Below are 18,194 nucleotides of genomic sequence, written 5' to 3' on the forward strand. Positions count from 1 at the left end.
TGAGCACCCTTGGAGATGGTTCGGGCACAGCACGCAGGCAGCCGATGCAGATGGTCCTCTGAGCAAGGAACAGGGGCTCTTAATATTTCTAGAGAATTTTTTAAAGATTAATCTTAGATTTTGAATGGGAAAGAATCTTATGAAACATAAGTTATTGTATAACATCATGTTAACTAAAATAGTCTTCTAAGGAGTTGATGTTTAGTGGGTAGGACAGAGAAAAGGAAGACCTCTTGGTGCTCTACAAATTCCAAACCGGTTGATGTTTTAATTTGCTTCAGTCAAAGAGCTGAGTTACCGGCTGAAGAATAACCTCATGTTAGCACAACATGGCATCTTTAAGGATCACGCTTCCAGTAATAGTAGCTAGTAACCGCCAAAATATTTCTGAAAAGAGAAAGTGCTTATTTTAACAACAAAAGCAGCAATTAAGAAATAATATTTGGTTCATTTCCAGGAAGGAAACATTTCATATTCAAAAGAAAAAAAAACATACCCTAGCTGTTTACCATCACTTCTGAAACTCGTTCAAACCACAGTCTGTTTCGTCTTTCCAGCCTTCGCCTGGTTTTAGATGAGGAATTTTCCCCCTTGGGAGCTAGAGAGGTTGATTACACCTCTGTCACTAGAATTGTGCAATGCCTTTAAATAGTTCTGAAGTCTGTTTTCCATTATCATGATGAATTTCACAATGCATTTCCAAATGTGCTTTTGTGTATTTTTATCCAAAACACTGTTCTCCAGTGTTGTAAATTCTTGATTACTCCAAAGGTTTTGGAGAGTAATCGTGTCAGATTGGTTCCTTTTTATGTATATTATTTTAAAATAAATGATAAAATCTGTAGACATAAGCTGCTGGCTGATATGGAAGGTTGTTTTTAATATACTTTTGGTACTATTCTATTCATAGAATTATCAAATGTCGGCATTGGAAATGTCACACACATCATTCACTGTAACTTCTGTGTTTTGTAGGAAAAGAAAACAAAGTCACTTGCTTGTGACCCCTGGCTTGTTAGTGGGAGAGCCAAGATCACAACTCAGTTGTCTTGACTCCAAGCCCAGTGGTCTTCTGCTTCACCCTGTTGTCGTTCTCTCGGACTGTGGTCCTCCCTCCACCTGACCACCCTCCATCTCCCAGCAGAACTTGTTTTCTCTTGCCCTCCTTCGACCGAGTGACTGCTGGCTCAGGCAATGGGTTCTTTATTTTATTTTCAGTCCATGAAATACACCTTTATTTCCAGAAGCCAGACACATCCTCGAATGTCTTTCTCTTCCCTCATATTTACCAATAGCTTGCTCAGATATGGAACTGGGGGTTCATGATTTTTTCCATGCAGCTGTATATATTTTTCCATTCTTTTCCCTGAAATTTGTTTTCGTACTGGAGAAATAAAATATGTGTTTTATTTCCCCATTTGTAAGTACCATGTTTTTCTTACCCAAATGCTTGTAACATTTTCTTATCCTGGGTCTGAATCACTCTTTATTAATTATGCCTGGAATTTGATGAGGTTTTTTGCTACTGTTGTTTTTGTTTGTTTATTTGTGTTTTTTATTTTTATGTTTTGCTCTAAAGCTTCAAGTAAGGAATACAAATTTGCACTGATCTAATAACTGTTGCTTCTCCTGACTCTGCTCAGTTACGTAGTTCTGGAGCTCTCTCGCTCTTTTTACTGTGTCCAAAGATGACTTGAATGTTGCTGCTATAATTTTTATTTTCTTTTTTGTTTCTGCATTTGTCTTAGTCATTTTCTCCTATAGCTGCTGATTTCTGTTTAAAGGAGACCACATTGTCTTTACAACTGTGCAACTTGTCTACTGAACTTTTTCTAGAAAAAATACTCAGTAGTATGAATAATTCCATAATAATTCAATGTTTAATAATATGCTATGAAGTAATATGAAGTAATGTTCCCTTTCTGCAAGTACTTTTCATATATCATTATAATTATTTTTTAAATGTTTCTCTCATTCTAACATAGTTATAGATCTATCAGATTCTGGAATAGTCTGCTAAAAATATCATGGGAAAATATTATCTTCTGTTTTGAAATAGAATCAAGAATTTCAGAAGCGTGTTTTTTTCCTGTTACATTATGTTGTGAATCTTGCCTTTCAGGAATGATCACTTATATTTTTAGCATGTTACAGTGGTTCACACAAGGACTTCTGTGTCCAAGAAACTTCAACTTGAGACCCAGCACCAGCGGCAGTAAAGAGCATGGTCTCTGGATCTAAATAGCCTGGGTTCAAATTCCCGCTCTGCCACTTACTCACTGTGTGACTTTGGCAGTGACTTAACCTCCTCGTGCCTTAGTTTTATAAAGTGGGCTCAGCATCATTAGTTACTTCATAGGTTCTTAAGAAGATTTAAAAAGTAATATTTATACAATATGTACCACAGTCTTTGGAACATAGTAAGTGCTGCCTAAATATTTGCTTTAAATTCTAACTTCAACTTTCCTCTTAATTTTGTTGTAAACCTTAAAAATAAATAAATAAATAAAGGCTTTCAACACATGAATAAGCCAGAGTTTATCTCCCCACAGGAGGCCTTGAAAGACAATAGGAAGAGGAAGTGTGCTACTATTTCAAAGTATTTGACTTGCTAATTAGGAAGAAGATAAATGTGATTTTGAATTTTTGCCGTAAAAATTCACCAATAAATCAGTGTTATGGTCTAAATAAAATTCTAGCTCTGTCTCTTACCAATTGAGTAGCTTTAGTCAAGTCATTACATCTCTTAAATATATATTTTTTAAATTTATTTATCTTTAGAGGGGAAAGGGAAGGAGAGAGGGAGAGAAATATCAATGTGTGGTTGCCTCTCGTGTGTCCCCTGCTGGGAACTGGCCTGCAACCCAGGCATGTGCCCTGACTGGGAACCGAACCGTGATACTCTGGTTCACAGGCCCACACTCAATCCACTGAGCTACAGCAGCCAGGGCTCATCACATCTCTTTAAGCCTCCATTTTCTCACCTTTAAAGTGGACATAATACAATTAATTTATTCAGAAATAACAATGAAAAATCATTAATATTATTAAAACAGTAAAGATTAACAGATAGTTTACATAAGATATCATGCCCATGACTTGGTGGTTACTGTTTTTAAATAATCAAATGCATGCTTGACTAGGCTACATTTAATTGGCTTAACTGAGCACTGCAAGTCTCTCAATTATTGAATTCTTAATTTTGGATGAGTTTACAGTTATATAACTAACTCCAGAGAGACTAAGTTACAGATTCAAAGTCACATTGTCATTGCAACAGGAGGCTATGAACCAAAGTCAGTTAGATCCTGCCTTTAATCTTTTTTTTCCCCTTGAGCCTGGGAGAAGCAGGGTCTTAGTTTTTTTTGCTTCAAAGAGCCTTACTGTTCAGTAGTTGAATTATTTTACTCAAGCCCTTTACTCTTACCTGTCCTTTGTCAAGTGCTCTGAACAGAAAGTTTGGGCTAAGTGCTTTTTGCATTTCTACAGTCATGTCCTGTTTTGGGAGGGGGTGCGGGGGTGCAGGAGGTGAAGCTACACAGGTTGGGGGGGTTGTGAGAGAATATGGGGCATACCATATTATGGAGATTTGTATATGCATCCAGTGTCATTCATTCCTTTCAGTCCCTTTGTATGCATTGCTATTTCGAGTTTTCCCACAAAGAAGCCCAGGCATAATACATAATAATGCTGTGTTGTGCTGTAATTATAACTAATTGTGGGACAGAAGAGGCCACTTCATAATCTGCAAATAACAAACTGCATCATTCTTTTTTAAAAGCTTGGTTTCTGCCCTTGCTTAAATTACATGATTTTTACTATGAAGTGCTGTTATTCAGTCCCCCCCCACCATAATGAGTCTCAAAACTGTTGTTAACTATCAGTTGATACAACACATAACATGGACTTCCCTGGCCTGCCCACAGCTTGCCCATCAGGGACGTACAAACCAGAAGGTGCACCAGGAGGCATCAGCACTTGCCTTCCGTGTCCTGATGAAAACCACACCTCTCCCCCCGGAAGTACATCCCCCGAAGACTGTGTCTGCAAGGAGGGCTATCGGGCATCCGGCCAGACCTGCGAAGGTGAGATTCCCCATGTGGGCCAACAGGAAACATACAAGTGGATCTCTTTGTGGGAAGTGATGCTGGTGTTTTCACCCAGTTCATTTTAAATGATCTCTACTGTTTTTCTCTCTAATTTGAGGAGGGGGGTGTCTTTCCTCTCATTAAGTAGCATTTCTTAGCACTGAACACAACTATATCTTGCTCCAGAGAACAGGGACCTGAGCCAGGAGTAATATAACTATGAAACCAGAAAGATTGACTACTTAGAAAAGATCTAAAATGACTCTAAGAGGAAAAAAAGCCAAACAATTAACAGCAAATTCAAATAACAAAAGAGCGAGTTTGGGCTCTAGTGATAGTTAAATCCATTTAAATAAAATATTGTTATAAGTAGTGTCTTAGTGTTATTCATATCATGATTTAAAGACATTGAATTGACCTATAACATGTATTCTACAAGAAGCCGTGGCTCTTAGGATTCGTGGCTCCAGGTGCTCTTTACTGGCCTTATTTGTTCTTTATTTCATGCCACCTTAATTAAGAAGGAAAATAGCTAATGACATAAAAAGGCCAAGAACTAGAAAATCTCATATCCAAATAGACATTAAAATAAATGTTTAAAGCATATGATAATATTTGTTTTTAAATTGTAAGTGAAAGAAATAACGAATAGAAGTGAGATGTCAGGGTTCTTCTTCCAAACATGCACTTAGAAATTCAAATGCAGTAAATGGGGATACTGTGGGTAATTTAGCCATGTATATATATAAGACATCCTTATAAACCAAAAACTGCTGGTGGGGGGAAGCTTCATAAACAAAGGCTAACTCCGTTTTTTAACTCTACTTTTACAACTGTTAGTTGTCCACTGCCCTGCCTTGAAGCCTCCAGAAAACGGTTACTTTATCCAAAACACTTGCCACAACCACTTCAATGCAGCCTGTGGGGTCCGATGTCACCCTGGATTTGACCTCGTGGGAAGCAGCATCTTCCTGTGCCAACCCAATGGTTTGTGGTCCGGTTCAGAGAGCGCCTGCAAAGGTATGCAAACTGCCAATTCACATTGTTTATTGATTGTCTTGCTTGAGTTCCTAACTTATACTCTAATGGGCCAGTAAGTTCTTGGCTTCTTTTGATTTCATAGACCACAGACCACAGAACGAGAAAAAAGTTACAGAGAGTTTGAAGTCAGAACTACTAAGTTCAATTGACCACATCATTATGAGCTATGCCCTTTATATTTCTTTTATGAACAAGCAAAGGAAGGGCCTGCCTGGGAAGGAAATGGAAAAAATTTTAATTGATTTTAGAGAGCGAGAAAGACACATCAATTTCTTGCTCCGCTTAGTTATGCATTCATTGGTTGCTGCTTGTATGTGCCCTGACCATAGATTGACCCCACAACCTTGGCATAGTGGGACGATGCTTTAACCAACAGAGCTACTTCTTTAGGGCGCCCAAATCCCAGCCAAGACTGGGTGCCAGGGGCAGTTTTGGGACAGTCAGAGCGAGGGCTCTGGTGGCTGCTGGGATGGCACAACTTGGGAAACCACGCCAGTGCCCCGCAGGAGGAGCAGTGAGCTACCATGCCCATCTCCAGCCTTCACATGGAACAGCGGCATGCTGGAGGAAGTGGGACTTGGTTAAAGCGAAATCTCAAAGAGCACAGTCAGGCCCATAGCAAAGGGGACAGTGCCTCTGGCAGACCTAAGGATCCACATCAAATACAGGGAGACAACAAACAGAAGGTGCCTCCTGTCACGTCCGCTCTCGCCGTCTCTGTGACCAACTTTCCTACCTCTTACAAGGGTTGCACAGGCAGCTTCCCAGGGTATCACAAGCAGGCTTGGAAGAGAAGGCTACGTGAGAATAGGTCAGAGGGGAGCAAGACAAAGGTCTTGGGATCTCTGTCCCTGCAGCGTCTGAGTACAGTATTCACCCCTGACTTAAGGTTGCCAGATAAAACACAGGACACCCAGTTACATAGGAATTTCAGATAAACAGCAAATAATTTTTCAGTATGAATCCCATACCAAATTTGAGACCTACTTATACTAAAAATTGTCTAATGATTTTTTACAAAATTCAAATGGAACTGGATATCCTGATTTGTTTGTGAGTTTTTGGTGGTTGTATTTTCTGAATCTGCCAACCTACCCTCACCGCATCTCTTTGGCGCCCTTTGGCAATACGCTTTGCTCCCAGACCGCCTATCTCTGAGATCGCTGGGTTAGGGTAAGGAGTTCCATCTGGTAGTCTTCTCCTGACTCTGGCACCCAAAAGGGAAGCCCACCTACTCACCACTGCAAGGTCATCCATGAAGCCCCAGGAGACCCCCGCTGTTTATATTTATCAGCCACAAATACTGAACCCATCTGTACATGCAAGTTTGCTTAAATCAGGGCCCAGTCCAGAGTCTCATTTATAGCTACAAAAAGACAAGGAAAAATGAAGAGAATCGGCAAGTTGAACAAAGGAGACCTGAAAGGAAGGGGGTGGGGATGGCAATGACATTACTAAAATAAGACCAGGATTCCAACATATGGGAGAAATCTGAGAGCAAATATACTTCTTAGGAAAAAAAGCAAAGGTTGCTGACACAATGAGTGGACATAGATGAGAGCCAAATTAAATTAGAAAATCAACTCACAGAATTCTGAAAACGGAGCAAAATTTCAAAGATCAAATATATAGATATAGATACGGATATAGATATAGATATAGATTAGATATGAAAGGCTAAAGAGGCATGAGAAGTCACAGGGAATGGGCTCTTCTCATACTAGGAGTCTAGACAGAGAGTGGAGTTTAAATGATACACCCATAATCTGAAATCTTGAAAATATGCACAACTAAAATCTTTGCCGTTCAGTTTAAAATCACCTGCTGTGTGCCAGGAAAAAAAATCTTAAAAACAGGTCTGTGTCTGAAAATAATCTTAGCGAAATTTCTGAATGCCCTGGAAGAATAAATAGAACATTTTGCTTGTCTCACAGTTAGAAGTAAATAACACTATCTACAAAAGAAAAACAGTTAAACTAGCCTGGAGCCCCTTATTAGCCACTTCACATATTAGAGGATAAAAGTATGTTTCCAGGATTCTGAAAGAAAAGCATTAGACTATGGAGTTTTAAACTCAGACAAGCTCCTCTTTACGTGGAAAGGCAAAGGGGAGGCATTTTCAGTCGCATGACCTCAAATGGTAAAAAGTCACATCCCATTACTGAAACAATTACATCAACAATAAAAATAAAGGGGAAAAACAACCTCTTAGAAATGTACCTAGTTGATAGTGTTGTAATAACCAGGTATGGTGCCAGGTGGGTACTGGGAATACCAGAGGGAACGATTTGTCTGGGATTGTCTGGCCACTATGCTGCATAGATGAAGCCAGTTCAAAAACAGTGTTGAATGTAAACTATAATTGGAAAAGAAAAAGAAATTTAAATTTAAAAGAAATGTTCCTGTAAAGTCAGCACTTAAAGTTTCTACCCCTACCCCCTGACCAGTGTGGCTCAGTTGGTTGCGTGCTGTTCCACAAAGTACAAGGTCAACGGTTCAGTTCCTAGTCAGGGCACATGCCTGGGTTGCGGATTTGGTCCCCTGTTGGGGCACGTATTAGAGGCAACCAATTGATGTTTCTCTCTCACTTCGATCTCTTTCTCCCTCTTTCTCCCTTCCTTCCCCTCTCTCTAAAATAACATAAAATAAAATAAAATAAAATAAAATAAAATAAAATAAAATAAAATAAAATAAAATAAAATAATCATAACATAAATAAAATAAAATAAAATAAAATAAAGTAAAATAAAATAAAATTATCATAACATAAATAAAATAAAATAAAATAAAATAAAATTATCATAACATAAATAAAATAAAATAAAATAAAATAAAATAAAATTATCATAACATAAATAAAATAAAATAAAATAAAATAAAATAAAATAAAATAAAATAAAATAATAAATAAAATAAAATCTTCAAAACCTCTACCCTTTCTCCCAAAGACTCCGTGGTAGAGGGTGGAAAGCATTGTATTTTAGCTTCCCACTTACTGGCCTTCCAAAGAGAGTAGAAAAGCAGGCAGACAACCCCCATAGAACAAGGACTGGCCTTGCCTCTTACCCTCCACAGTCCACATCCTGAGCCCGGCGTCCTACAGAAGAAATGGATGCGCCCTCTTAGGAAGGCATCCCTTTGTTGCGACAGCCTTGATTGTTCAATCAGCCTGCCTTTGCTCTTGGTCCCTATAGACAAGCCCTCCCAGTTGCCAGCATCCTCAGCTTGGCAGGATGGCATTTAACCTCTGTACGTGCATCCGCAGACCTGTCTTCTGCTTGTTCTAGCCCTGCGCCCCGTGTGTCAGGGAAGTACAGGAAACACATCATGCATGTTAGGGGAAAAGGAACCGATTTTAGGAACCAGGCCGTATACAACTTTGGAAAGGTCTGGAAAATGGAAGTCCCAGAAGAGAAGTCGGAGTATCAGAGAAGTTAACTGCCAAACTCAGAAGTTCACTGAGAAACCAAGCCTGCCCGACTAATGACATAGAACCACAAGGGAGGGACCTGTTGGGGAGTCTAAGAGAAGCTTCACCTCTGTGTGACCACATCCTGATGCTCTACAGCCAAGAATGAGGCCGTGAGCCTGGGGCCACCTTTGGTTAGCGCTCAGCAGTCAAAATGTAGGGTGGAGGCGAGTGAAGACAAGCTTCGGGCCCACTGGACACATCTGCCTTTGTCCGTCATTGACTCCAGATACAATGGCTCTGTTTTCCTTCCGCCGTCCAAATCTAGTGCAAGCTCTTCATTTGACCAACCCTAACCTGGTCCACCCAAGCAGATTCTGACAAGGTGTTTCCCAGCTGAGCCAACCTGTGACACTAAGGACCACCACACTTACTTTTATTACTTGCCTTGTCTATCACCTCTGCTCTGAGTTCATTACGGGCACAGAATGCATTTTTCCCCTTCAGTGCTTGCTTATATAACCTCTGGTGAATAACCAGAAACTTGAAGAAATACATGTTACTAATGTCAACATAAGAAACATTCAAACCTGTAGAGAAATTTTGTGAGTTTATTTAAGCCAAAGCAATAACAATTACCTGGAAGCCAAATCTTAATACATTGAAAAATGCTTGGAAGGTCTCCAGTCTGGTGGGAGATGATGCCCCCAGGGGTCCAGGAAAGAAGGGAATGATCTTGACATTCCACAGGTATGTCATCTTAGATGCAAAAAGACAACAGACAGGCTCAGTCAAGGTAAGGACTGACTTTTGTTCGGGGAAGATACCAGCCTAGGATGTGTCTGCCTGCCATGAACTGCTTTTAGTTTTCATTTCAGACCATCCTTTGTGGTTATTTTGGGTCTCTCAGTTTGTAAGACCACCATGTAGGCCCTCCCCTAAGCTTGTCAGGTTAATATTTGGCCCCTTTCCCCATAGATCTTCCTCGGATCCCTTCAATTTCACCCCTGCAAAGCAACTACCTAACTTACCATGTACAGAGTTATCCTAATGAAGATACTTCTGTATTCAGATTCTTCCTCTGGCTCCTCATGAATGGGTTTAGTTAGTTGAGGTATTGTTCTGTTAAACACATACCGTAATTCATTAATTCTAAAACACTTCCCCCCTACATTTCAATATCTCTGAAACTGAGATGCACCTTAATACCAATGGCATTACATTTTTTATAGATGTTATTAAAATATTTCTGTATTAGTGGCACATAAAATTGCGTGCCTTACAATTGGGGCATCTGGAATCATATGAAAACTGACGATTGTGTAGGGATTCACTTCTGTTCCAGGATGAGTATTTTGGAGTGATATTTTACAGATCTAATTTAAATCTAATTATGAGGACAGAGAGTAATTTTAGTTTATTTTTTTTCTTGAAAACCTTTTTAAAAATTGAGGCCAGCCCTGGCTGGTGTAGCTCAGTGGATTGAGCACGGGCCTGCGAACCAGAGTACTGCAGTTCGATTCCCAGTCAGGGCGCATGCCCGGGTTGCAGGCCAGTTCCCAGCAGGGGACACATGAGAGGCAACCATACATTGATGTTTCTCTCCCTCTCTCCTTCCCTTCCCTTCTAAAGATAAATAAATAAATAAATAAATAAATAAATAAATAAATCTTTTTAAAAAATTGAGGCCAAAATGAAAGACCAATGTAAAATATGAGTTTTTATGAATTTAATGTTACATCATTAATGTTTTATAGTGTTACATATTAATTAATGGGCTTGATTCTTATTCCTCCTGTGCACTCTTCATTAGAATTTACACTCTTTTTATAAAATGAATTATGCATTTCTTTACGAACTGTCAAAGATTCCTTTGTGGTTTCTCAATAGTAACTAGATACACTACAACATCCCAGTATGTAAAATGTTGTGATAGTATTTGTTCTGAGAAAAAGGGTGAAACAACAATGACAAGCCTATATTTAACATCATATTTGTTTTATTTTGAGTATAGATTCTGCCAGAATCTTGAGATTAATAATGTATATCAAGGGAAAATCTTAATTAGTCTTTAAAATTAAAAAAAGGTCAGGTTCTTACATTGTCTACAACAGAGTAGACTGTTCTCTAAAAGCCTAAATTGCTGTTTTCTAAGAAGAATAAATAAATTTTTAAGGATTGCTTTAACATGAATGCAAGGCAAGAAACATTTATTGCAGAGGTTTTTAGCTTGTTGCAATACAAAATGTGTAAGTGGAACCTAAAAAATGAGCATGTTCTTATTAAAAATGATAATAAATAGTCATTCTTGATTGAAAAGGAATGTAAAATGTTTAAGACTAGGTAGGAATTATTACAGCCTTTGTTTGCCCCGAGGAACAATGAAAAGCTATTCACACCAACACTTGAGAAGCAGTACGATTTGCGTGTTGTGGAGTCTCCAGCTCCGATCTACGGCCTGTGCGTGGGCAGACTTTATGGATCCAACTTTCTCAGGTCGAAAGCCAGAGTGATTTAAGCAGTAGTATTGACTCTAAAAGCAGGTGTTTAATATGGTTTTTTAGATTTGATACATTTTTATCATAGGAATTTATTTTATTCATCTTTTAAAAAAAGATTTTATTTATTTATTTTTAGAGAGGGGAAAAGAGGGAGAAAAAGAAGGAGAGAAACATTAATGTGTGGTTGCCTCTCATGCACCCCCCACTGGGGACCTGGCCCACAACCCAGGCATGTGCTTGAGACTGAGAATCAAACCAGTAACCCTTTGGGTCACAGGCCAGCACTCAGTCCACTAAGCCACACCAGCCAGGGCTTGTATTTATCTTTTAATCCCACCTGGCACCTGGCACTGTGCTATACATGGTGGACATACTCAGTGGTAGTTAAAATGTGGAAGGCAAAAGATTTCTACACCCTTGATGTACACATTCAATAACATTTCTTATATGAGGGACACAATAAAAATCAAGTGTGGAAGGCAAAAGATTTCTCCTCTGTTGTCATTAAGAGCTGACTTTGTTTCAAACCACCCAGGGATTGAAAAGCTAGGGTTTATGGCCTCACCTTTCATCTAATTCTTGAATTTTCTATAGTGAGTAATCAATCCTAAACATATATTTAATGCAGCTAGTATTTATGCTCTGCTGACTAATAGCACTTGAATTGGTTCCTTCACAATAGATTCTATCAAGCAGTGGCTTTGGTTGAACATGCACTGAATATTTGCCCCAACTTCCTTTCCTGTTATTTTAAAGGTGAATTTGTATTATAAATAAACATGAGCTTGATGTTAAAAACTGGCAGATGCAGAAAACAAGAAGAAAAATACATCTTACTTGGGGTCCCAATAAAATTCTTGAGTCCAGATGATTTTGTTCAGAATGTTCGGAGATTGCTCTGTTGTCTTCCGGCTCCAGTGTTGCAATACTTCTGCCTAAGAGAGGATGCACTGCTTTGTTCTTTTGTAGGGGCTGTTCTTGGATTTGGTATAATGTGTGATGCTTGTAGGATCATACCTGTAAGCCATTAAAATGATTATATGCACCCACCCTTTGGCCTATTTAATGGGAATCCACCCTTTTCCTCTCTATGTCTCTGTTTATGATGGAGTCATGCACCATCTGACTGAGAGGGTGCATTTCCATGGGTCTGTGCTACCCTCGCCTTCTCCTTTCCCCTTCTGCTAATTTACCTTCCCCTCCCTACGCCTAGACTTCTGCATCCTTCCCATCTTCTCCCTGTTCTCTCCTTTCTTTCTCTTCCTCTATTCCACCTACCTTTTCCCTTTTCCCACCTTTTTTCTTCACCTTCTTCTTCCCTCTCTTTATTCTTTCCCATTTCTTTCTCCTTCCCCTGATTGGAAATCCTGATTGGAGCAGGTCTAATCTAGAACTAATGGGAAAGAAGTGTAGAATGGGTATAAACTCTTTAGAAATGATTTTATCCTTTAAAAAAAGAGCACACAATAGTTCAAAGACCCCAGTAAAGTACAGAAATTGGTAGAGTTGAGGCTTCTAAGGGACTGATCTGGGAAGATGGGAAGCTGCTGTCAGAGAGTCGGATACTTGGATTGGTGATGGTGAAGTCTAGTGGGCAAGGCAACAGAGACGAGGCTGAGATCAGGTAAAGGATGTGGCCATTGGAAAAAGGGAAGTGAAAAATATGACTCAAGGATATTTCAATAATCATCTGTATAGATAATGGAATCACCAACGTGTGTGTGTGTGTGTGTGTAGAGAGAGAGAGAATGAATGAGAAAAAGAATGAAATCTCCAAAGAATGAGAAGTGGCCCAGAGGTCAGCAGACAGTGGTGGGGGAAAAGGATGTTGGATATACAATGTGGTGATACTCTGAGGGAGCTGGAGGTTTTTAGGAAGAAGGGAAAGAAAATGGTCTGGGACGGCAATAAAGGGTAAAGACGATACCACTCTTGGCTCTAGACCCTGACTGTAAGAGATAATATTCTGATTAGGATACAAAAGTGAAAGAAGAGTTCAAAAGGGAAGTTTAGGATGTGAGGGGATTTACAGGACACTGGTCTTGTGTGTATTCTGGAGGACAAATGGAAGAGTTTGTGAGTTAGACTTGAATCAGGGCTGCATGGGGATGACCCTGGTATATGAGGGCTAACTTTGGAGCCTTGGGCTTCTTGAGAGATTGTCATGAACAGAAATACAGGGTATCGTGGAAGTAACTGATATGGACTCTAAGACACATTATGGAATGTTGGTGGGCTGGATGGTGAGGGAATCTTGCCAGGAGAGTTCAGAGCACAGAATCATTTGGGAACCTCAGAAACAGGAGCAGTCTGAGTGTTCTCTTGTAGCTTCTCTGTTGTACTGTTGGGGATAGAAAGTTAGAAGTAGCAACTCTGGGAAGATACAGGTTCCTCCGGACACTCCATGGCACTTCCACACTGGTGGTATTGAGGCTGACTGACCTGTAGAGGCATTTCCAGCACCCAGGGCTTAGTATAGACCCTTCTGGCTGCTCTCTCATGGTGGTTTCAGAGCTGGCAGAGAAAGGAACTGTGTCACCAGTTGTACCTGCTCACTTCTCAGACCAGGGTCATGGGATCACATGCTCTGCGTCACGTGCTGTAACCTTGAGCATGGCTGGAGCATGTACAAACCCCATGAGCAGAAAGAAGAGAGAGACCTTGCCCTAGGGAATTAACAAAGGAAAGGTGAATGGATGCTGGGAAGAAGGAATTAGGAATTGTGTGTAGCTGCTGGTGTCAGAGTGGCAAATAACAATGCCGTAAGCCAACTGACTTTTCTCTCATCTAAAATAAGAGAAGTAGAAAAGCCAAAGCTGATGAGATAATGCCCAAGATAATGCTTGGGTCTCATCAGAGACCCAAGCTTCTTTTACTTATTTATTTGTTTGTTTGTTCTACCATTGAAGAGCACAATACTTATTCCATAGTGTCTTATACTTATACTATATAATATGCTGGGGTACTATTTCTCATGACCTAATTTCAGGACAAAGAAGGAGAAGGAAAAGGAAGGCACAAAAGTACCTACTCAGTGGAGACAGTCCCCTCTGAATAGCTTTTCCAGAAGTCTCACACAACCTCAGCTTATATCTCATTGGCTGTCATTCCTTGCCACGGAGGTGGGAAATTATTATCTTCTCACTGTGAATATAATTATGCTGAATGATTTTTGGGTGGACAAGTAGCATTCTTTGCCACAGAAGCAAAAAACAAAGAAAAGGATGTTAATGCTTCAGTCATGGTCAGGGTCATGAACTAGGATTTACGGTGAGTGTCCGGGAATAGAGGAGTGAAGAGGCTGAAAGGAGAAGAATTGCGGTCGGAGAGTAGAATACTGGCATTTAAGATGGCAGAGGCTGGGAGGCTTTGCAGAGGCTGCGATCACTAAAAGGCCCAGGACATGCCGATGAGATGTGAGAATCGTGTTGCTCGTGAACCCGAAATCTCTGTCCCCTTCCTTTTGCTGGAATAGAGCCTGGAAAACCACAGCAGAGGCCCAGCTGAGGGCTGCAGGTACCTCCTTTGTCAACACCCGCCTTGGATAAGCCATACTCCTTAGAGACAGTTTAAGTTTCCCACCCATGGGCTGAACACAGCCATACTGCGTGGGTAACGTGTTGGTAAAACACAGGCTTTAAATTGCCTAACACTAACTCAGAAAATAATGGTATGTTATTTACTGTTTGCCATTGTAAGAGAAGGGCCTTTCCTTGCTTGTACTGTGCCAGCATTTTTTAACTTACTACTGTTATTTTTCTACTTACTCATTAAAATGCAATCTAATCATTTTCATTTTATATAGTAAGAACATGTCCTCGTCTCCGCCAACCCAGACATGGCCACCTCAGCTGTTCCACGGGGGAAATGTCCTACAGGACCACGTGTTTGGTTACCTGTGATGAAGGGTACCGACTGGAAGGAAGTGCTAAGCTTACCTGCCAAGGAAACGCCCAGTGGGACAGCGTAGAGCCCCGCTGTGTGGGTAAGCCTCAGAAAGCTTCCATTTCTCTCCAATTTCCTCTGTGTTCTGTGAGGACCTAAAGCTAAGAATTGACTCATAGTGACTGTAAAATCAAAACCACACATACAGATTCACAGAGATATAGGCATGTAAATAAATATGTTGTTTTATTCCCCTCCACTGGTAATAAGACTTCTACTCCAGATTCCAATTTCCCAAATCACTGAGATTTCCAGCTTTACATGTTAAAACCTTTTTTTTTAATTGGGACCAATTTTGGTGGATTTTTCAAAAGTGCAAATGTTGTATAATGCCTTCACTTTTTTCAACACAATTTACTTTTACCTTGTTGTTCAAAGGACAGAATTATGAACCAGTGAGTCTTAAGCTAGACCGTAAAATCTGCTTCATCATGTTTTCTGCCTTGTCTTTCACTGAGAGTTGTGACATCTCACTACTGAATTTGGGTCCGGAGTGAATAAATTCAGTAGCTCTTTCACTTTTCTGCTTTGTTACACTACAGATAAAATAACAATCAGCAGTTGTAATAATGGTAATGATGAGATGGTGATAGCTACAACTTAGTGAAACTTTACTAGGTGTCAGATACGGTATAACTAGGGGAACTGACAGGTATGTACTGAACACCCAACTTCCAAAAGATGGAGAAGATGAAGAACTACATGGATGGGCTAAATTGAGAAGTTCCAGGACCTAAGATGGGAAAACTAGATACTATGAGCATTCCAGTTCCTCCCAGATTGATGTGCAGCTTTATTCTGCTATGATCTAGTGTTGGATTCATGGGCGATCACAAGGGAGTGTGCATCCCTCCAGCAGGGATGTTGGGCATACTTGGGGTTTCATTAACCGTCCAAGAGTCCACCCTCACTGCGCAGGCTCAGAAACACTGCTATAATACCGAGAAGAAGCTAGTCTCTCTGATACAGAAGAACAAAAGGTACTATTAAACAAAGATCCAGTTCATTAACAATGACATACTGACTACTGTGAGAACTGCGAGACGTTGGCCTGACAAGCATTGTCAGTACTTTTGTTGGGTAAAGAAAATGTGTGGCATTTGCAACTTGTGAGGACGCAAATAACGTTCTGTCATTTCCCTACCATAGAGCGCCAGTGCCCCACCTTTCAGAAGCCCAGAGATGTCGTCATTTCTCCCCCAAACTGTGGCAGGCAGCCAGCCAAACCTGGGACAATTTGTCAGCTAAGTTGCCCCCAAGGATTCATTTTATCTGGAGTCAAAGAAGAAGTGAGATGTGCCACCTCTGGAAAATGGAACGCCAGAGTTCAAACAGCTGTTTGTAAAGGTAGGTCCCCTGGGTTAGTCAGATGAAAAACCAAATTCCTACATGATGACGTATTGGTGCATTGTGGGACTGTCCTTCTTTGCCACTTTTTCTGCAAATTCATGATAAAATGAAGGTGTTACCTCATTATACACTATGAGGATTCCTATTTCAAAATGATGGGTTTACAAAATCCAACTGCAATATGCCAGGCAAGGACAGAAGACATTGGATAATATTGGAGCTGAAAATCAGCTAAGTATTAAATAATTTTCCAGAAAAAGAAGAGAAATTGCACAAAAGAAACAAGAATCAGGCTCACATTTTACTTCTCTTCTACCACTCTAAATGGCAGAGGGAAATGAAGCTGTGTCCAAAGAATATGGAGAGAGAGTGGATATAAACTTTAAATTCCCAGTCCAGTAAGCTGTTATTCAAATGCAAATGAAAAATCAAATATTTTTTCAAATTTTCAGAGTCAATATACCAATGCAACTTTGTGGGGGGAATTCGTCAAGTATAAACCCCTCAGAGAAAATGAAAACACAAATTGAATAAAGTTGTAAAGAAACAAGAAAATGAATTAAATCAATTCAGACATACATATTTCACTGCAAGTTACAAAAGACCTAATTTAATGTGACTTAAAATGAGGAAGTTTATTATGTAAGAAGAACTTAACTCTACAATAATTACTGTGATATGTGTGATTTTGCCACTACTAATTCAGTGTTTCTACTGTAGAGTTTTGCAGTAAAAAAATATCATTGACTTAAATTTGTTTGTTTTGACAGTATCTTTTTTTGACAGTATCTTTTTACACTACTAATTCATTCTAGTTGACAGCCCTTGTCTTAAAGTGTAGTTCCATCCTGCCAGAAAACATTCAGATTTTTTCTGTTTATTTACTTATTTCATTCAAAAACTATTTATCCAGGTCCTATTATATGTCAGATATTATATAACACCATGGGACAAAAGATACCCTGACATTCAAAGAAGTTAAATTCTTTCAGGGGGAGACAATTCAGTTTCAAAATGGCCTGTTGAGTTTTATGCTTAGGAAGGACAGAGTAGCGGGCACCTGTTGAGTGAGCACCTACAATGGACCGGGGGCATCAGAGAGAGCTTCCTGACAAGCTTGTGTTTAAGCTGAGAACTGAAGGACAAGTAGTAGTTAAACAGGTAAAGGGGGAACAGGGCATCGATTCAGGCAAATGAAGGAACATAAGCAGAGGGTGAAGAACGACCATGGATCTTTCATGCAACTGAAAGCACCCAGCACAGAGATCCCAGTAGGGGATGTGGAGAGGCGAGGCTGAGGTGGGCAGGTGGCAGTTCATCGAGACCCTGGGAAGCCAGGTACACATGGATCACCCCGAAGGCAGCTGTGCATCCCAGTCAGCCAGGAGCGGAGATGGGAAAGTTGAGTCACAGAGCATTAATGTAGTTGTATCTCATTCTTCAATGACGTAGAACTAATGATCGACCTATTAATCGATCTGTGTGTTTTCCGAGTCAGACGTGGAGGCTCCCCGGATCACCTGCCCTAAGGACATAGAGGCCAAGACTCAGGAACAGCAAGACTCTGCCAACATCACCTGGCAAATCCCAACGGCTGAAGACAACTCCGGGGAAAAGGTAAGATTTATGCGAATATTTGTGTCCTTTTTCAAATGGATTCTAAATATGCTATAAATGTGTTTGATATTGATGACTTACTAATACTCTGAGGATAGCATTCTCTCTCTCTACACTCTACTGATCCATATTTGATAGAAGAATGATGGGCTGTGAGCTTTTCATTAAAAATTGTAAAGTACAATGGAAAAGACAAATGTATTTGGCTACAAAAGTATTTTTTTTAATTTCTAAATTAAAAGA

The 18,194-nt window shown here is 39.9% G+C and overlaps 1 protein-coding gene across 1 annotated transcript in view; it reads left to right on the forward strand.

The window, feature by feature from the left end:
• The window catches only part of SVEP1 (sushi, von Willebrand factor type A, EGF and pentraxin domain containing 1), a 162,162-nt gene that overhangs the window by 47,340 nt on the left and 96,628 nt on the right, over positions 1-18,194 (forward strand). The window contains exons 4-8 of the mRNA XM_053656411.1: positions 3,927-4,085; positions 4,929-5,108; positions 14,845-15,024; positions 16,134-16,331; positions 17,833-17,951. Of these exons, the coding sequence (XP_053512386.1) occupies positions 3,927-4,085; positions 4,929-5,108; positions 14,845-15,024; positions 16,134-16,331; positions 17,833-17,951 (836 nt within the window). The remainder of the gene's footprint in view (positions 1-3,926; positions 4,086-4,928; positions 5,109-14,844; positions 15,025-16,133; positions 16,332-17,832; positions 17,952-18,194) is intronic.

The sequence above is a fragment of the Artibeus jamaicensis genome, unplaced genomic scaffold (genome assembly GCF_021234435.1).
Source record: "Artibeus jamaicensis isolate MK-2021 breed Jamaican fruit bat unplaced genomic scaffold, CSHL_Jam_final scaffold_1964, whole genome shotgun sequence".
In the NCBI taxonomy this organism is placed as follows: domain Eukaryota; kingdom Metazoa; phylum Chordata; class Mammalia; order Chiroptera; family Phyllostomidae; genus Artibeus; species Artibeus jamaicensis.